Genomic DNA, 19,169 nt, shown 5'->3' with positions numbered 1-19,169 from the left:
CACAATTACATTAAATTATGGTTCCCTCAGTGGGGCCTGTGCGCCTCTCGTAAGGACGCACACAAAAAAGCGCACGTTCCGTTGCGAGAATGTATAATTGGAGTACGATTTGAATGTATCGCCATTGATGTTTTTGGCTCATTATCTTGATGAGAAAATGAAGACCACGATCTTCTTATTATTGTAGACTATTTTTTTTAATGGGTCAGGAGCCACCGCCATTCCTGATCAGGCTGCCCTTGTGGTGGTGGTTGCTCAGGTGTCACTGGATATCTCGGCACTGCGCACCCTTGTCGCGGCACGCCGACCAAGGCGGGAACTTTGACTGCAAAGTATTTTAGGATGTTTTTCTACAGTTTAACGTCACCAAGACAACAACGAGGCCACCGCATTTCCAGTTCAATGGACTGTTAAAGCGTGTTAATCGCAAAATACTGCAACATTTGGCAACATTAGGGCCTTGGTGGCTGTTTGTCAACAGGCACGAAGACGACTTGGACAACGCTGTTTATTGTTTTTGTACTCCTATCAAATCGCGGTTTATAAAGTCACCGGGTATACCCACGCTTTGATTCTCTCTCGCAGAAAAATTCGAATGTCGTGCGGCCTCGCCTTCTCAAGACCACCAGACCGTCCCTCTCAACCCGAATAGTGCATTTATGGCATGACCATGCGTCTTGAACAGACCTATGACTTTGTCAGAATCAGCTTGTTTATCGTTTTCCAGCGCTTAAGGCATGCCATAACTAGCAGAACACGCATGAACAACTTAAACCGGGTCGCAGAGTGGGACTGTAGATTCCACTACGGCAACAAAAAACTTAACCAAAGCTCCAGTGAAACTTGTCAAGGTCCATTCCCGTGCAAACCACAAGACTCGTCCCCGCTTATTTTAGGTACACGGGAATTGTCTTGCTCGCTACGAGGGCCGATTATTATAAATGAGAATCAGAAGTTGTTATTGTTTGGGGAGGGCGGGGGGAAAGCGTGACGGGTCTGGGAGGAAGAAGAGCAAGAGGTCACACCGGAAACAAGCAGCGAACACCTTGGGGCCAAAGAGTGCCTAATTAAAAGGATTACAATAGCTATGGTAGCTCACCAATGTAGTCGTATCCATATTGAGCTGATGTCTCAATCTGAAAAAGCTTGTGCGCAATAGGTCCATTTCCCGACCGTGCAACAAGATCAAGTGGGATTATTCTAAGCCTTTCGCCAACGATGCCTCTCTGCAAATAAAACCAATTATTATAAGCGTTGTTTCTTGTAAATCTAACCCATCCCCAAAGTTTTTCTCACTCGCGTTACAAAACTCAAGAAACAAGCAACAAACAGCTAGATAATACGTATAAGGACAAAACAAGGACACAAGGCCAAATATAAAACACACACAAACACCGCGCTTCCAGTTGTCCCTGTGGCTGTTTATGCACTGTTTTGTTCATTTTTATTGCGTAGTCGTTTGCTTAACTAGGACCTTGCTACAAGATCAAGCTTTCTACATTATAGATGCGTTTAGTGAGTTTCCTTTGCGCAGGGATCTGAATTTCTATTTACTTGAAAGAAAGCTACCAAATGCAATTAAAGCTACATCAATCTAGAAGATAGAGACTGCGACCCCCAATAAAAACAAATCGTGTCAAATTACAAAGTGACAAAGTTGCGGAGTGTTTGGTCTTTTTTAAGACAAAGGTTGAATCAAATGGTCATTCAAAATAAACTACTTCCAAAGATACCTGCACGCAGAGCTGCGAGCGCTGCATTATGGGACTAATTCGGGCATAAATAGGAATGCCAGTGCTGTGGTTTCGTTTGGATTGCCCTACTTAGAATGTAGTGCATCTCATTCATTTTCGTGATAGCCGCTGTTTAAACACGGAGCTTCACCGGCCGTAAGGACCCGACAAGGTTTATCGAAGAGGGGCACGGCCGGTCATGTCCCATACATTTTTCGAGGTCTGGTTTTTTTAAGGTCCGCATTCATGGGTCTGGAGGACCCATGAATGCAACATGACTCTCCCGGCTCACTAATCATTTAAAAAACCTAGGACCATGACCTACTCTTCTAACCCAGAACATTGAGACAATGAAACCGGATGACCAGCCAGACTTGTACCGTACGCATTACAAGTAATCAAATTACTTGTAATCGATTACGTTTTGAAGTAATTTTGTAATCAGTTGATTACTTTTATTAGGCAGTAATCACAAGAGTAATCTGATTACTTTTTGAAGTAATAAAATTACTTGTAACGGTTACAATTTGTCCACGGGACCCCCCCCCCCCCCTCCCCCGGCACACGCCTTTTTTTTTTATGAAATGACAAAAATAATTTTTTTTTTCGAACGGAAAAAAAAAAGATTTTCGCGGAGCTGTACGAAACGAGGTCAATCTCTTTCTATGTACAGTTTCTGTGGAATGTCCGTTTTTTTTTTTTTTTTTGTTTTTTTTTCGAGCTGGGACTGGGAGTGGGAAGCCACAGTGTGTGACAAAGGCCATTCAGGGCGAAGTTTGAGGAAGCAGAATGTAGCTTCGTGAGTCCTTCGTTCAAACTAGCCCCCTCACGCACACACACACAGAAATAAAAAAAAATAAAAAATCCTGCTTAGGCTACCTACTCGCAGCCCGTAGGAGAACCAGAACCGAAGAATGCCTAAAGCGGATGCAAAATATAACAAAGGCAGTTAAAATATTTTCCCATTTCCCCTACGTGGTCTTTGTGCCAAGCAATGTTTCGAGTTGAGAAGTGGTCGGGGCGATCTCTTCCGCTAATGGATACCACACATGATCCGTTTCAAATCCTAGATCTGCTGCTCTTTTGTATAACATGCGAGCTCATCCACATGTGAATAATAAAATGAGCGACGCAAACTTTGAGCGACAACCCTTGCTCAAGCTTAACAGGATCTAGAACCCCCTCCGCTCCCCCCCCCCCCCCCCACACACACACACACTGGCGAACGCCCAAATCATTAAACGTCTTCAAACGAGTTCTATGCTTGTGTCCGCATTGTGAAGGTGCAACGATCACGAAGGGGGAGCCAGTTTTTGTTCTTCAATACTTGTGCAAATGTGAAATATAGGTTGAAAGTAGGTCGTTGTTATGAGCGCTAAAGATGTGTCTTCACACAATAAAGTAATCGGAAAAGTAACGATTACTTCTTTAAGTAATGTCCAATTACTTTTGCCGTCGAGTAATCAAGTAATCTAATCGAATACTTTTTAGCCAAGAGTAATAGTAATTGTAATCGATTACTTTTTTTTAGTAACGTGTACAAGACTGTGACCAGCCTGGTATACTTCTTCTATTAGCTATCGTAGGCCTACGTTTTCCTGCTCACGAACTCTGGCATGTCGGGGGCCCAAAAAGAAACGAGCTTCAGCATTATATTTGTACTGGTCGTCAACACATACAGTACTATAAATATAAAGGAAGTCACGTAGTCGAAAACGCATGCACTGTATTTTGTCGTAACAGGATGTCGTAAATTGAGGTTGGCAAATGGATACCGAAACCGGGACCCCAAAATGCTTTGAGAAATACTACACAGCTAGGATCGATTCAATTTGGCAAGAGGTCTATTGTTTTCCCGGTGCTCGTTTCTATGCTAGGGAATTCAATCAATGGAGAATACCTTTGGTATTATAGAGCCATTAAACGTCTTTCAGAAACATAAGATGTTCACAAAAAAAAGTTCGTTGCGTATGTGTTTCAATTGGCTCATCTCCTGTTATTTCATCACTTATAGAAAGAGGGTGTTTCTCTTTAAGCTTTTACGAATTTGTTTAATTAAATTCGTGATAGCTAAACTAATGCTGTTTCTGCATTTGAGATATACCGAAGGGTGACATGGTATAAGGTGCTCACCATAATGATACATCGGTTAATTAACTAATATATGTTGATTAACCATATAAATTTTGAGAATAAACACAAGGTTCTAAATATAAATTTGCTGAGCGTCATCAAAATCCACCAGATCAATCAATAGTATAAATACTTGGAACACGTGGGAAGCACGGTGGGGCGCCAAAATTACCACTCGTACAGCAGGAGCAGGGCTGCCGGTGGAACAACGCGTCAGCGCGGTTTTTTGGTCTCTTTATCATCCGTATTTTATCACCGTTAGCTTCGCGCTTGTTGAACGAATGGGAACTTTACCGCACAGCTGCTCTTCCCATAGGCTCAAAGCTCTTCCAAACATTCTTGATATAGCGGTTTTCCATGAGGCTCAAAAAGTCTCTAATTGAAGACCTGCATTTATTTTCACTACTACACATTTTTACTAAGATATGTTATTTAATCATTTCAGTTATCGGGAAAATATCCTTCTACGCTATGTCCTCATGGCCGTGTGACTCTTCTGCACAAACCGAATTAGTTTAGATTAAACGGCTTTTGTTTTAAACAAATCTGTAACGTCAAGCAAAATTAAAACTGCAAGTGACTGTTTCACGGCTATCATGTCAAATGCTCTCTCCCGTTGCGTTCAGATATTATGTAGTGTAATTTATCAAGACATTATGTTTAACACTTTGCTAGAACATATTGACGCCCTCCAATATCACAAGCTCACCACAAAAAGGGATCAGAATATATCGCCACCTGCTAGCTGTGAGAAGCTATACTTTCGGTCATTCGTGTCAGTGGTTATGTTTGGTAAGAGGTCATACTGCTCGGGACATTTCGTCCAATTTGAGTGGCACACATCTGCGTAGTCTAAACAAAAGGAGCGATCCATGTGAGCTATAGCATTAAGAATTTTTGGCCACACTGATTATAATTGAAACTTTCGTAAAAAAGACTTTTCTTAATCTGAACTAGGTACTTAAAGTCAAGCTGCTGGAGAGAAACAGACGAATGTAGACTATCTGCGAAAACTCAGGAGTCCAGAAAACGAGATCCAGTTCCCCATTTTAAATAAATGTTGCGAAGTTGCGAATCGTGCGAATGATGCCAGGTAATCGCTCAGGTTTGGTTCATCAGCCAGGGACTCAAATGTGGCACCTGGGCTACGTGCACAGCGGGTGTTTATAAAGTTTTCGGGAAGTCCACAAACTATGAGCTCGCCACCGAACCTTAGCTCTCGTTAAGCGTGCAGTAAAAAGGAAAGACGTAGGCCCCCTACATCAGGGGCGTCCTCTCCCTGGTTGAGCTCCTAAATGTGTTGCGTCAGAGTCTGCCAAAACGTAATACCGTCTCGAATGTATTAAAGAAGGGGTTTTAGTTATTTGTTTGTGGTAAAAATAAACGCTTTGAAGCGATTGTCGAAAAAAGTTTTAAATTTCAAAAAGTGAAGATTTGTCGCGCTTTATGTTCTTCGCTCAATTTAAACAACCGGCAACGCTTATATCTAGGCATCGGTAAAATCGACTATAGCTGAGATCCTCAGAAGTTATATTCACGAGATGGTTTGTGAAGAAAATGTAGTGTTATAATTTTCCGCTCGAACTAAGCGCACTGATTAGTTCCCCTAAAATAAGTTGTCAAAGTGAAAGTTGTGCAAGCAATGCAGAATCGAAAACCCCCTGCACCACCGTAGCAAGGTCACCGCAAGACAGCTGAGCCATTGATTTAGACGCAGCTAGGTCCATCCAACCTTTGCCGCGACATCCCCTTCATTTGCACATTGAGGGCCACCGTCCTTCGGCGACTCTTGTCAGAATGCCACCAGTGTGCAACTACGGCGACACCCTAGTACAGGTTCAGTGGAACTGCCAATAGAATCGCAGAGAGCTCCCATTCATCGATCTGTACGACGCAACGCACTCTACTCCTCGCTGCAATGGTCAAATGTGAGAAACGCTATGCTCTCCTTTACTCGGGACGGAAGGACGCCTGCGGCGTCACACGTTTACTTACGTAGGGTAATGCCACAGGTTTACCTCTCGACTTTTCCTTACACCGAATGATAGACATCGTTAAGTAACAGACGGGAAAGCAGGAGAATAATGTTATTCGCCCGGGTTGGGGCGGAGCATTTCTGAAGACATTGGGTGCGCTCTAGAAATTTGGGACATCTTATTTAAAAAACAAATAGTGTCCGCTTAAAACTAAAATTTAGGGCAAAAACAATTTGTTTTATAATGATAGTAAAAGTACAATAAAAGCAATTCTGTAATAATTTAGTTACCTGTAAGAATTCAACAAAACTTGCTCGTTCCCCTGAACACTAGGAGAGTAGACTGTTGGGCTAGTTGGTTTTGGAACTTGGAATACATTTTAGCGCTCAAAACTCAATGACATAAAGACGAGAATCAGACACCACAGTACGCTACTAACAACTGATTTTATTACATGAAACGTCATTTACATCCATCCGTGTTTCTGATATCACTTAATCACTAGCCTACCCGATGCCACGCCGCGTCATTGAGGAAGGCACGTTCCTTGTCAAGTAGATCAATTGAGAACACGTTAACACGAACAGCCCCACCCTTCTTAATCTCATCTGCCTCGACTACCTGCCTCAGTTTTTTTGTTTTTTTTTCTTGTTTCTCGCCAGAATCTTGCACTCGGAAAACAACGGCACACGCTTGCAGCTTTGGCAATGATCAATTATTCTCAAAGCTGCAAGAGTGCGCCGTTGTTTTTCGAGTGCAAGATTCTGGCGAGGCACAAGGAAAAAATTGTGAGAGAGATAGTCGAGGCAGGTTGGATTAAGATGAGTCGGGCAGCATGTGTCAGCTTGAACTCAATTGATCTACTTAAAAAGGAACCTGCCTTCCTCAATGACGCGGCCTGGCATCGGGTTGGCTGGTGACGGGGTGATATCAGAAACACGGATGGAATATAAGTGACGTTTCATGTAGGTAATAAAACCAGTTGTCACTAGCGCACTGTGGTGTCTGATTCTCGTCTTTGTGTCCTTATGTTTTGAGCGCTAAAATGTGTTCCAAGCCCCTAAATATAGTCATTGTATTAAGCGCTTTCCTGATCACGTGAAACCTTTAGGTGTTTTTATTTTGCTCATAACATGTTTCGGAATGAGCATATTGAACACGTTCGTAGTGACCTTTCCAAAACAGTAGCCGTATTAAGTAAACATTGAAAACATGGTCTGTCAAATATAAGCTCCAAATTTCCAAATCGCTGATTTACCCTAACTTATGCCATGCGCATATAGTTTGGTTATCATCGGAATTAGTTAATTTAAATAAAACAAAAGTGTTCGTTTTTCCCAGCATTTACGCTATCTTATAAGTAACCAGGGTATCAAATATATGTTCCCAATGATTATTAGCATGTACCAATAACTCCTAAAGCGTTAAGTTTCAGAGTGCGCTAAACCATACAGTCATTTTTTTTTTTTGCAGAATTTGGTACATCAAATTCGTCATATACATTTATCATAGCACTCAACCGAGCACTAACTTCAGGAGTCAGAGTTAACTCTCTTAACTATTAAATATCTGAACTATTAAACATATAAATATATGAACTATTAGACTTATAAATATGTGAACCTACTCAATCATCTTGCATCCCTAGAAATTTATATCACCTCACTAAGTAAAACTGCCTTACTTAACATTGCGTAAAGGGGTACATCATCTGTATTACCTATGTTTTTTTTTATTATTATTGATGTTATTTCTATTTAGTGTCATGTTTTTGTTTTTTGCCTTGGTACCAAGGGCAGGCCAAGCTGAATAGCAGTAGCTGCTTTCGTCGGTAACGCTATCGCTAATTATTAAAATAAACCATGAGTCATATAAGGACCGTTTGAGAGTCAAACCTCTGGTATTGCCTCATGTAAATAAAATCATTGGTATTATTATGAAAGTGAGAGAAGTCTTATGTATTTATATACATACAAACTTTCTGGGCTTCTTATGGCATTAGAGCCGGAGGAGGGATGGTACGAATAATTAAACATGAGAACAGTGAATGTGACACAGTAAATACCGCGGCAACAAGTTACAGTCTCTTGAGTACGAACAGAAATTATATGTGACGTTGCGTTGCAGTTTAATTCTTGAAGGCTTAATCTAGTTTCTGAGGAAGTGCGGTGTCATCATGTAGCATACCTTCATGAGTAGTTTCTGATTATGGAAAATCTTGAAATGTTTACTCTGGGCTTGTCTTTCCCCTTTAAAACACTTCGACGCGAGTTGGGGATAAGTAAGACAAATCCAGCACTCTGATGTTGTATTACTTCCGTCTTGTCAATTAGCTTTCAGAGCCCATGTCGTGATATTATTAGGGCATGTTGCTTCAGAACGGATGTCCCCAAAACAATATGGCTAGGCCCCGATTAAGAACCTGTTGCAGTCTCCAGGCGCGGAAAAAAATGGCAGTATAAATGAGGACAAACTAAATAAACAAGTGTAAAAAAGCATTTGAACAAAGAAATTTAATCTAGAGTAATAAGTCAAAAGAAACGTAAAGTGAATTATTACGTATATATTATTTGTAAATGTAGAATGTCGCTAATTACGACATTATGAAAATATTGCGACCAGAGAATTCACCAGGCATGAATCAAAGTTCATGTGAAATTTGAACTATTCAAATAGGGCACAATACTAATAGGAGTGGTACATCAAATGACGTCAATATGGAAGACTTATCACAGAGGACTCTAGGCACAATATAAATGAGTACGGAAGGAAATTATGCCATAGGTACACAGACAACTTCAAATAATAATGCAGTAATGATGCTGTGGGCAATGTATTCAATACATAATATGACATAACAAACCGCGCTTTGGTGCATTTTTCACTTCTTTCTAATAGCTTTGTTTTTTGCGACCTTCGAAAGCGCCGTGGCGCCGTTTTTGTGTATTTTTTTCATGTGCGAGTATTTTTGTTTAGCTGCAGGAAGTAGGTTGGGCGTCGCTGAAAGACAGTGGCCATCCCCGGATTGGCAGGAACGCCCCCGCGGGCGCATGTGGACCGGGGGCCTGGTTTTCGAGACCACTACTTTAGAACTTCTGTTTTCTTAAGATGCTACCGGACTTTCCTTACTTGTAAAGCAATTCGAGTTATTTCCGTCCAAATTCGGTGAAAACGAAGTTATAAAAGTCAATTTTAAATATCGAGATTTTTCATCAACACAAACATTTTTGTAAGGTCTAAAGTAGGTATGGTACACGGTATCTCGCTGTCCTGCTGTAAAATGTACATGTATTAAAGAAAGATATAGGAAACTTTAATTTATTATCCGATCACACGCGATTCACTGTAAGAGAGGTAGGTGCCTTCAACAGTTCGTTGCCATTGAGATAATGAAGGGGTACGGCTACAAGAGAGCGAAGGACACTTCGGAAGATTTCTATATTTTCCGTTGGGAGCAGGACGCACAGATTTGCTAATAATTGCAATATAAAAATTCGAGACAACGTTTCTGGGTCAGTGTGAAGCGAAAATTTTATAATATTGGTGAAGCGGGTTTGCGGCTTCGCTATAATTTTTGTATTGAAATTTAGTATTTACCAGCACGTCGTTTGTTCATTTCTTCTACTCGTGTGAAATCATTTTGTGATCATTTTATTTAGTGGGATTTCCAATGGTCCGTGTGTATGATGCCTTAGAGACGCTCCCGAAGGAGACCAAGCGCTGAACTTTTGTTTATCTTTGCACATAATGTCAGGAAACAGCAGGCACATGTCTGAACCTGTTTAAAAATGCGTGGCTGCCGCCCGACGTGCTACGCGAGTTTAAAGGTATGCCCTTTCGAGTCTCTTGCGAGCCGGCAAGATTTCAATGAAAGAACAACCTCATTGTCCGCATATTAAGTCGACTGACTTTCCTTTGTTGTCTCGATGTTGTCATTAATGTTTATTTTACAACTGAAGGTCATCTTGTCGGTTCTAAAACGTTCTGTCTTGTAACTCGGGTGTGGGCGTATTGCAGATCCTCAAAAAGTTTAATTTTTCATCTACCCAAGTCAAGGTTTTTTGGATTACATTTTTCAATTATAAGGAAGCGCCCCGCGTAGTGCAAGCGTTAGATCACTTCTTACATCTTGCAAGCTCCTTAGAAGTTTTTGAGATTGTGCTCCTGTTTCCGTCCTTTTATTTGTGGCTTTGCACATATCGTGTATTCAAACTCTCATTTCTTTCTATACGCCCCACACAAATATATAACCAATTTCAAATCAGCAATATTTTTGACAATATTTGCAATGCTTTAAGTTCAAATCAGGCACTTTATCACTAAGTGGACACCGTACTAACTGAACTTCACGCAGAAGTAGGTGAACCTTTTTGCGTGGACTGCTGCTGCTATGACATCCATCAATCTATGAACCTCACATTTTCACCTACGCGAACCGCAGCCTAACGATTCAAACAACACTGTAACAGAACCCGAGTGCTCCGCAATCGCATGGGTTGGCAGCATATACAGTTTACAAACGCAATTAAGGTCTGAATCGTATCGATTCAAACCTTACTTGTATGTTCTTTTTCGCGGTCATCACCAATCATCACTGCCATTGTTGGCTAGGTTCCTCAACTAACTTTCCAGAATGACTGGGAATTTGCATTCTAGGTTTTGAAATAAAAGATTCCAACGTCATTTGCAGAAACAAAATAAGACGCGCTTCAATGCCAAAACTCTGACACACTCCCTTCTTGTTGAGCTTCGGCATAGACGCCAGTGACGACAGCCCCACTTTCATTTTTTGCCTAACAGAAGCGTCTCTATACTTCGCGCAAACGAAAAGTTCTCGGAACGTTAGACTCATTAATCACCCCAATGGAACAAATCGAGACTCTCCGTTACGCCAAATAACACGCAACTTCGCCTTCATCAACGACCTCGTTCACAACAGCAGTTACGTTGGTGAAAAAAGAACGTTTAGTTGTTTCCTCAAAAATATTACTAATCACCGTTTTAGTAGTGTTCTGTGAAAATATAAAAGCGTGTTACCTTAGCAATCGCAAGATTTATGCTTTCACCCGGTTCCAATATTTTTAGCCCCGCGTGCGCCGTAGGTGCACATCTGTGTGCGCCGCTCTGTTGGCTTCACTAGCAAGACAAGACTTTTCCCGATGCATGACATGAGCACTTAATGACTTTACATTGTGCCAAGAGCAGTCTACATTGAATGGTTACGTCTCTCCTGTAAATATTTTTTTTTCAAATTTTGATGAATAATGTGCACTATCAACGACGTGCATATTACTAAATCGATGTGCGATACGTTAGTAACATATTGTTTGCGGTCTGTTAAAATGGGATCGGGTCCAATGGGATGAAGTTGTATACTACAAGGTGCTACGATAAGAAGTAAAATTTCCCTAAGCGAAACCAGATATAACTAGCTCTCATGTCATTTTTGGTATCGCAGTCAAACATCTGCAGTAAATGAATTGTTAGTGGTGGACTACATTTCAGTTTGACGGACTTTTCTGAAAGGCGCGTTTTTATTAACTTAAAATTGTATCTTACCACTTCCACAGTCCCATTCTTCTCGATCATTTGAACTGCTGCCATTATCTTTTTGTCATGGTACAAATTTTGGTCAAGTACTTTTCCATTCATCTGAAGAAGACCAATGAATAAACTGGGATATGTTTCAAGAAAATAAATTGAGCAACGAGCATTTACTTCTTTTCCACAACGAATTCCAAGAAACATTTCCGCCAAGTTCACATTGTTCAATGTTCTTTGAAAATTTACCGATGAGACTATCACACGTTCCAGAGCAACAATCACAAATGTAGAAAGGTGCAGATCACGCCTCCAGCACTTCGCTTGTCACTTTGTTTCTCTGTCGTACCAAGATGTTGGTGGCACTACAAAACGGCTCGCACAGGCACTCTTTGCACTGAACCGATAGGTGTCCTCCCACTATCGCTCCGAGGAAATACCTGTCTTCGCGTGGCCTTTCATTCAGGCAACGTCCCGTTTGTTCCACGTAGGTGCGGCCGCACGAGGGGTGAATACTGCAGACTACTCCCGTGACACATGGGACGAACGGCCTGACGTGCATCTTACTACACTTGTTCCTTGCAATTCGAAGGCAGAGGGAATCGCAAGGAAACAGTGTAGTAAGAAGCACATAAGGACGTTCGTTCCATGTGTCACGGGAGTAGTATACGAATCTCACTCTCGTGCGGTCGCACCTACCAGGAACAAACGAGGCGTTGCCTGAATGAAAGTTTTCGCGAACAACGGTACTCCCTCGGAGGCGACAGTGGGAGGACACCTATCAGTTCACCGCAAAGAGTGCCTGTGTGAGCCGTGTTTTAGTGCCACCACCATCTTGGAACGACACAGGGACAAAGTGACACGCGAGGTGCTACAGGCCTTCCGCATCCAGAGTAGAGGAGAAATGGGTAGCAGCCAAGCATCAGTGGCGTTGTCTGGCAAGGAGCTGGAATTCCTGAAGTTGACAATGACGGCCCAGCGCGTACCGTAGTCAGCTACCATGAATGAAAGGTCCGCGTGCGATTGCGTGGAGTAACGTGTGTTTTTTAGAGCGCAGCTCTTAGGCGCCCGTTTCCGGCTTGAGCGGCGCCGCCGTCGGCCTCGCGGTCGCTGTCGGCGTAACCGCGGCGACGTTTCAGCATGGTGACGTTTCGGCAACGTGCCGAAACGTCCTCGTGACCCCCTCAGGGGGGTCCTGAGGGGGTCACGTGACTTCCGGGGAATCCTGGGGGGAGGGGGTTACGTGACATCAAGGGGGTCACATGACTCCCCCTCAGGTCACGGGGTCACGTGACCTGAGGTCATGTGACCACCATGACGTCACGGGGTCATGTGACCTTACGGGGGCCACGTGGCCCCCGTGGCCGAGTAGCAGGCAGGATGATAAGGTGAGGAGGAGGGAGGAGGGGTATACCCCCCCTCAGTAGCCTTCCATCCTCGTCCTTAGGAGCTGCGCTCTAATTCGGCGTTACGGGGAGATGTAAACGGCGTTCATTTTTTCTTTCCCTTTATTTTTTTTTCTTTATTTTTCTTTTTTTTTTTTTGTAAAGACGTTTTCGTTGCGAGTCAGCGCTCTGTCCTGTCTGGTTTGTCTCTTCCTTTTTGTATCTTTGCGCGGTTTGATTCCTTTTTGTACAACCATGACCAACTAGCCCAGCTATCAACCCTATTACTGTGAACGTGAATTGCAGCATTGACGGCAGACACGTTTCAATGATAGAATGCCGCGTTTCAATTTTCACTAAAGTTTATTTTATTCTGACTCCATATGTATAAAATTTAATGGCTTTTCTTGGCAGTACCTATCTCTAGGCATGCTTATAGTTGTAAATTGGTTGAGTAGTGCATTTCACAGGGTTCTGTGCAAACTATGGGGCGACTGAAATATTGGAATCTTACCAGAGTAACGACTGGTTTGCCGCTACTGCTATCCGTTAGGACAAAATTTTCTGACAGCACAGAAGTTTTTTCTAGCTGTAGGGTGAGTCCATCTTTAATATGCAGCACTTTTTCACCTTTCAGACCTCTTGATTCTAGAAGCTTGGGATAAGCGACTTCGAATTCTGGAAATGCTTCTGTAAGTACAACAAACAAATGTTAGCTCAATAACTTAATTTTGAACCCATTCATCCCTTGACGAGAAATCGACGCCACGTTAATATTCTCAATAATAAAAAAACGCCAGGTGTGTGAATAATATAATTTTATCTGGAATCAAATTTGAATCGGATAGTGTAAAAATCCGTCGAAAGCGTTAGATGTAGAATTGAATATTTAATTCTAGTAGTCTTATTTTCAATGCGCAGGAACAACCTAGACGAAAGAAATGCTTAAGCGTACACTGAACAAAGAGCGGCTGAAAATGTCTCTACCAATCCACGCGTTGGTACACTACTTCCGCAGAGTGATGGATGAACAGACAGAGAGAGGGGAACCTCTGGACTCCGGATGACGTGTTTTTGAGGCTCGTAACTCGACACCGCTGGAAGCGGGGGTTTCAATAATCATTGCTGTTTTAAATATAGTAATTTATTTTCATTATATGGGCAAAACATATAGCTTGTGACTCAGATAGCTGGTAGAAGGTAAAATAAGGTACTTGAATTTCAAATGGTGACGTGCTTGCTTTCCGGGTCTTCGCTTGCTCATCTAAGACGCACTAGAGCGACTTCTTAGTTCGAGGAATGCAAGGGAAAAACTACTTTTTAAATAAATGTCTGGTCATCAGTCAGAACAGCTCAATGCGGCCTTGATTTACAACCAGGAAACACTAGCGAGGACTGTGTCAGGTTATAAACAGCATTCTTGAACTAAGCCGTTTTTTGTTTAGCATAATTTTACTTGCATTTGTTGGGGGGGAGGGGGGGGGGGGCGGAGGAGGGGAATTCGAATAAAAGAGTGCGAATATCGAATCGACTATTCGCGCAGTCACTCTTTGATACAAATTCTAAACTCAAATATTCGTACACCCTAAAAATTAAAAATGTTTTAACTGAATTTATAACGATCTAAGGAGGTTTCAAAACGCATCTTGAAAAACAAATATTATGCCGCTGGTAGAAATCAAACATTCTCATTCTAAATTATATCAATACCTTATATACCATTGTTCAGGTGACCGTGTTTTAAGATGTAAACTTAAAATTAACACAAACAAATATATAAACTAAAACAAGTGCTGCAAAAAGATAAGGTGGGTAGCATACTTGGGGAGTATTCAATTACAGTAATTTGATTACTGTAATTTAATCACTTTTCCTGGTCATTTTTAATTGTAATTAAGTACTTTTAGCTAAAAGGAATTGTAATTCTAATTTAGTTACTTTCTAGTGTCAGTAATTGCAAAATTTCAGGCACAATTACAATTACTTTGCAAGATTTTGCGGTGCCGGCGCTCTTCCTCCCCTGACTACGGGGACGGCAGTACAGCCAAAGCGACAGATGAGAGAGTATACCCCAACCTGCTCAAAAGGAGGGAAAGGAGGAATATGCAAGAGGGGCTGGGATAGAACGGAATGAACGTTTTTGGAAACTGTAAAACGATTTAATGAAAAATTTCAGAAATAATTTGATAAATGAGGGCGACATTCAGGTCGGTTTTCGTTTGGATAGCAGTTGAAATGTGTCTTTCGTCTAGTTCGCTTCTTGTTGCTCGTGTTCCTAGGGGTCTCTTTTATTTTTTTATTTTCATCAGGGGGCATCGGGGTTCGAAGTCGAGCTGGTTGGGCTCCGATCACTATCACATCATCCGGTCGAAACGGGAGGTTGAGGTTCTCCTTACGCGTCTTCGTCGCTAGCATATTCGCTTACATATTTCAGTCAAGGTTGGGGATTTTATTGTCCATGAAAGTGCTCTCTTTTCTTTATGAGTTCCTCACGTCCCTCTACTCTAGCTTGTCTGTTGACACCACTTACAGTTAGTTGTGCTACTCTAACATCGAGGCGAAGAAGCAGCAGGTCTCGTTAACACGACTCACCCCACCTTACTTCCAACAGTTGTTGCTACACTGCTTTTCCCTCCCCCAATCCTCGTCCACCTTTCTGTACAAAATTTCATTATTTGCTGTCTGCTCCAACCCATAACCCTTTCAACCGTTTCTCAACCCGATCGGACGAGATTCTAAAACTTCACAAACCGCGGTTTTAGACTGTCAAGAGCTTGTTTAAAAATAAAATATAAATATAATCAAAAATTATTTTTTTATTTTTTTAGAATATAAGAATGCAGGAGTTCATTACTCCAAACTGTCAAGTTCTGTAATTCATTTAACAAATTTAGAAAAAAAGATACAATACAAGACATTTATACAGCGGCCAACTCGTTTAAAGATACATGGCCCAAGGTGAGTAGCTCTCAGAAATAAGTAATTGTAAAGTAATTGCATTACTTTTAAAAGTAATTTGTAATTGTAGCGAATTACTTTCGCGTAGTAGTAATTTTAATTGTAGTTAGTTCTGGCATATTAACTGAGCAAATCGTGCAACAACTTTTTTTAAGTATAAGAGTCACCCACTTGTTATTCGTTTCAGGGCATCTGTTACTTGCGATGGTAAACATTTTTTTATCAAAAATGAAATGCATTTTTTTACACTTTTCTGCATACAGTGTTCACCGAATGTGACTGAGAATTATTTTCAAAAGTATCAGAGCTCTTGAAACTGACGGCTATTTTTCTCTCCAGTTGAGCTCAGTAGAAATATTACTCACTTTAAATGTACGCAATTGTGCGCACTGTCTTTGTTTCCTAAAACAAATAGTTAGCCGCCGCGGGTGTCGTCAGGGAATCAGTGAAAAGCCATAATTATGGGTTTTATTTTATATAACTCACAAATCAGGTTTTATTTTAACTGTTGTCACCTTCGAATTCTCACATTCCAAAAAAGCTGATGCCAAAACAGGCCAACTGTTGTTTTTAGATTTAAGAAAATAGCTTAATTACGCTTCGCTCCACTCAGAAAGAAACTGAGCTTTTCCTACAAGGAAAAGGAGAAGTCGTTCTGGGAATAAGCCGAAACAAAGAAAAATCACATATATTATGCGCAAGAAATCTTTGAGTCGCATGTTCTCCGCAAGCACAAGATATTTGGACAGTCGGTTTTTTCTTCTTTTTTTTTCGCGCTTTTCGCAGTGAGTTTTCATACAAGGTGCTGGACTGTCTAAGGCACAAAGGAAGTAGCGCGATATACTATTTTCGCGATAATCTGCCTGCTGGATTTACTACACGCTACCAATTTTATATCGGAAAATATCACCAAGAATGAATATATCAAAACTTCGTAAATTTTGTTTGCTAATATTGCCAATTATCGTGAAAAATTTGTACACTTCTATCTAATGCGCGAGAAAACATCATGCACCACAAATCAAGTTAATTTGTATCAAGCGTGTCATATTTAATAAACATTTTCAATAAAAAAAACCTCAACATAGGTTTAAATATAAAATCTATGATCGATTACTGACCCGGGTTTAAAATTACTACTTTTAAAGATAAATAACGTTCTTAATTTATGTTTTCAGAGTTTCAAACCTCTTGTAGTACATTTTTTAAACGGTGTAGTGTTCAATGCAAGATTACATATTCAAATAGCTACAAATCACCAAAGGTTGGCAATTTCATCAACACCGAATATGTACGACATTGGAAGGATTAAAGAGCACCGGTGTGTCACCTCGTTGGCTATGTATCCTGTCTTCCGACGTGGACACTTACCAGCATAGACGACATACAGAAGCATGCCAGATAATACAAACACCCTAGAGTACCCCAACATTCTGGACAAATTGCAGGCTGAATTGCAACCAGTGGGCTTTATACTGGCTCCTATGCTCTTTACCACTAACCTCTGCTTTATATTGTTTTTGATATGATGGGCATTACGTCCGTAAGGAACTTATAATAAAATAAAAAGCGACAGCATTTATCCTCAGTTGTGATTATCCCTCGACCTTTCATTCGGCTGCACAATGACATTTTAGGGAAATTGAATGACGTTAGTTTACGCACATGTTGCGACGTAGGTTGAGTAGTTCGTAAGTGAAAGGTCACTTAGAATGTGAAAGTGCCACTGAATTCAAGCCTGCCAACTTCCTTCACAGTAAAAAAGTAGTCCTATTTAACCGCAGAATGTGTGAATCTTCGATAATATTTTAATTATTACAACGTATTTTGCGAATATTCAATATTCCCAATATGTAAGTCAACTAAAATAGTTGCTTCAGAACACACGTTTTTCATCCAAGCACGTGAGTGTTGTGTTTGAAATGAAAATGTCGTTCTATTGCACCGACGATTCGTATGTTGATGACTTTCATATTCTAGCCGGATCTTTAATGGCGCAGCACACAGAAAATCCTACGCGGAGCTATGAAGTGAGATGGACACAGGTAACATTGATCTGCCATTTTATTCGTAATTGCTACGTAATAAAGTGTAGGAAGAACTAGAGTGACTTTATGTTTCAATGTAAAGAGTACAATACATTCTCTATTTCAAAAAGTGAGATCAATTTACCTAATTATTTTACGTCTAGCGCAGTTCTCTCGACCACACTTTGTTTATTGTCTCGCAAATTAGAGTCCTACAAACTCAATGGATATAGGTTTAACCAAACTTGATATTCCTTTACACAAAAGTTGTTCTCGCAAGTTCATACTCATAGCTCTATCAGACTCGAGCCAAAGGCGCACGATAACCACAAGCAGGCTAACCTGCGACATGGTTGATTCAATAGCGTTTACAGCAATTTAAAAGCTTCTTATTTTCATATAACAATATTTCAGTTATTATTGTTAAATATATATATATATATATATATATATATATATTATACGGCCTAGGCTGGCTAAAACATTTGCGTTTGAGCCCGACCGACTTCGTTACATCTGATAATTTGGTTACCACGACGCGGTTGTTATGGTTCTATTTAATTTCAAATCATACACGTTAAAAAAAAGACTTTGCTGGAAAGCTTCTGAAAAAAATCTGTTTACTCCTACAGTTGTTCATTTTTTTTTACTCGTATTGAACCAAAGGCGGATTTTGGAATTTAGGCAATCGTCACAGGACACATACTTTTGATCCTGGCCTGATTGAGATATTTGCTGTATTACAAAGAAACTTTTACATGGTTTTCTGTACAAAATTAAACGCGCGAATGCTCTTAAATTTGTACTTTGGTTTTAACTTTTTTACTTTTATCTTGAATTTTCTTATGCCGATAGGGATGACAATGACCAACTGGGATATCATTTATAGAGAGTTACAAGAAGAAAATGGTTTTGTTAGTTACAAGCATAATTTATGAAACAATTGCGTTTTTCAGATTATCAGTAAATACTAAAATGCGGCTTATGTTACTGGTCATCAGGGTTTGCAACAAAAAGGCGAACCAAGATTAATGCACTGAAATATTCAGTCGTCTAAACAACTCATACGAAAAAACCTGCAAAAATAAATTTATTTTTTTACAAAATTAATGACAAATATTATATATTTTTAGGGTAAGGGCCCTCGTGTGAGGGCATTACAAAATTACGGGAAAAGTAAGAAATTATACAATAAAAGTTTGAAAACACAAACGATAAAAGAACAGCACAAACTACAGCGAAAAAAAAACCCAGAAAAATAGAAACACTGGAAACCTAATCAGCAGAGCGAAAATGGATCTTAAACCACAAGGTCAGTGAATAAAACTAGATTCTGAAAGACCATTCCAGTCCACAATTGTTAGCGGTATGGAAATGATTGTACAGTTTTCGGTGTCCTTTCAATGTTATAATGCT

At 40.6% G+C, this 19,169-nt stretch overlaps 1 protein-coding gene across 1 annotated transcript in view; it reads right to left on the bottom strand.

Moving 5' to 3' along the window:
* LOC8037381 (venom metalloproteinase antarease-like TtrivMP_A) overlaps nucleotides 1-17,158 on the bottom strand; it is a 56,589-nt gene extending 39,431 nt beyond the window's left edge. The window contains exons 1-4 of the mRNA XM_040221669.1: nucleotides 17,098-17,158; nucleotides 13,283-13,458; nucleotides 11,402-11,494; nucleotides 1,100-1,226 (exon numbers count right to left, since the gene is read on the bottom strand). Of these exons, the coding sequence (XP_040077603.1) occupies nucleotides 1,100-1,226; nucleotides 11,402-11,494; nucleotides 13,283-13,458; nucleotides 17,098-17,158 (457 nt within the window). The remainder of the gene's footprint in view (nucleotides 1-1,099; nucleotides 1,227-11,401; nucleotides 11,495-13,282; nucleotides 13,459-17,097) is intronic.
* Between the last annotated feature and the right edge of the window lie 2,011 nt (nucleotides 17,159-19,169).

The sequence above is a fragment of the Ixodes scapularis genome, unplaced genomic scaffold (genome assembly GCF_016920785.2).
Source record: "Ixodes scapularis isolate PalLabHiFi unplaced genomic scaffold, ASM1692078v2 PGA_scaffold4__175_contigs__length_147842914, whole genome shotgun sequence".
In the NCBI taxonomy this organism is placed as follows: domain Eukaryota; kingdom Metazoa; phylum Arthropoda; class Arachnida; order Ixodida; family Ixodidae; genus Ixodes; species Ixodes scapularis.
The sequence above is the reverse complement of the archived record's forward strand: the minus strand, read 5'-3'. Positions and strand labels throughout refer to the sequence as shown.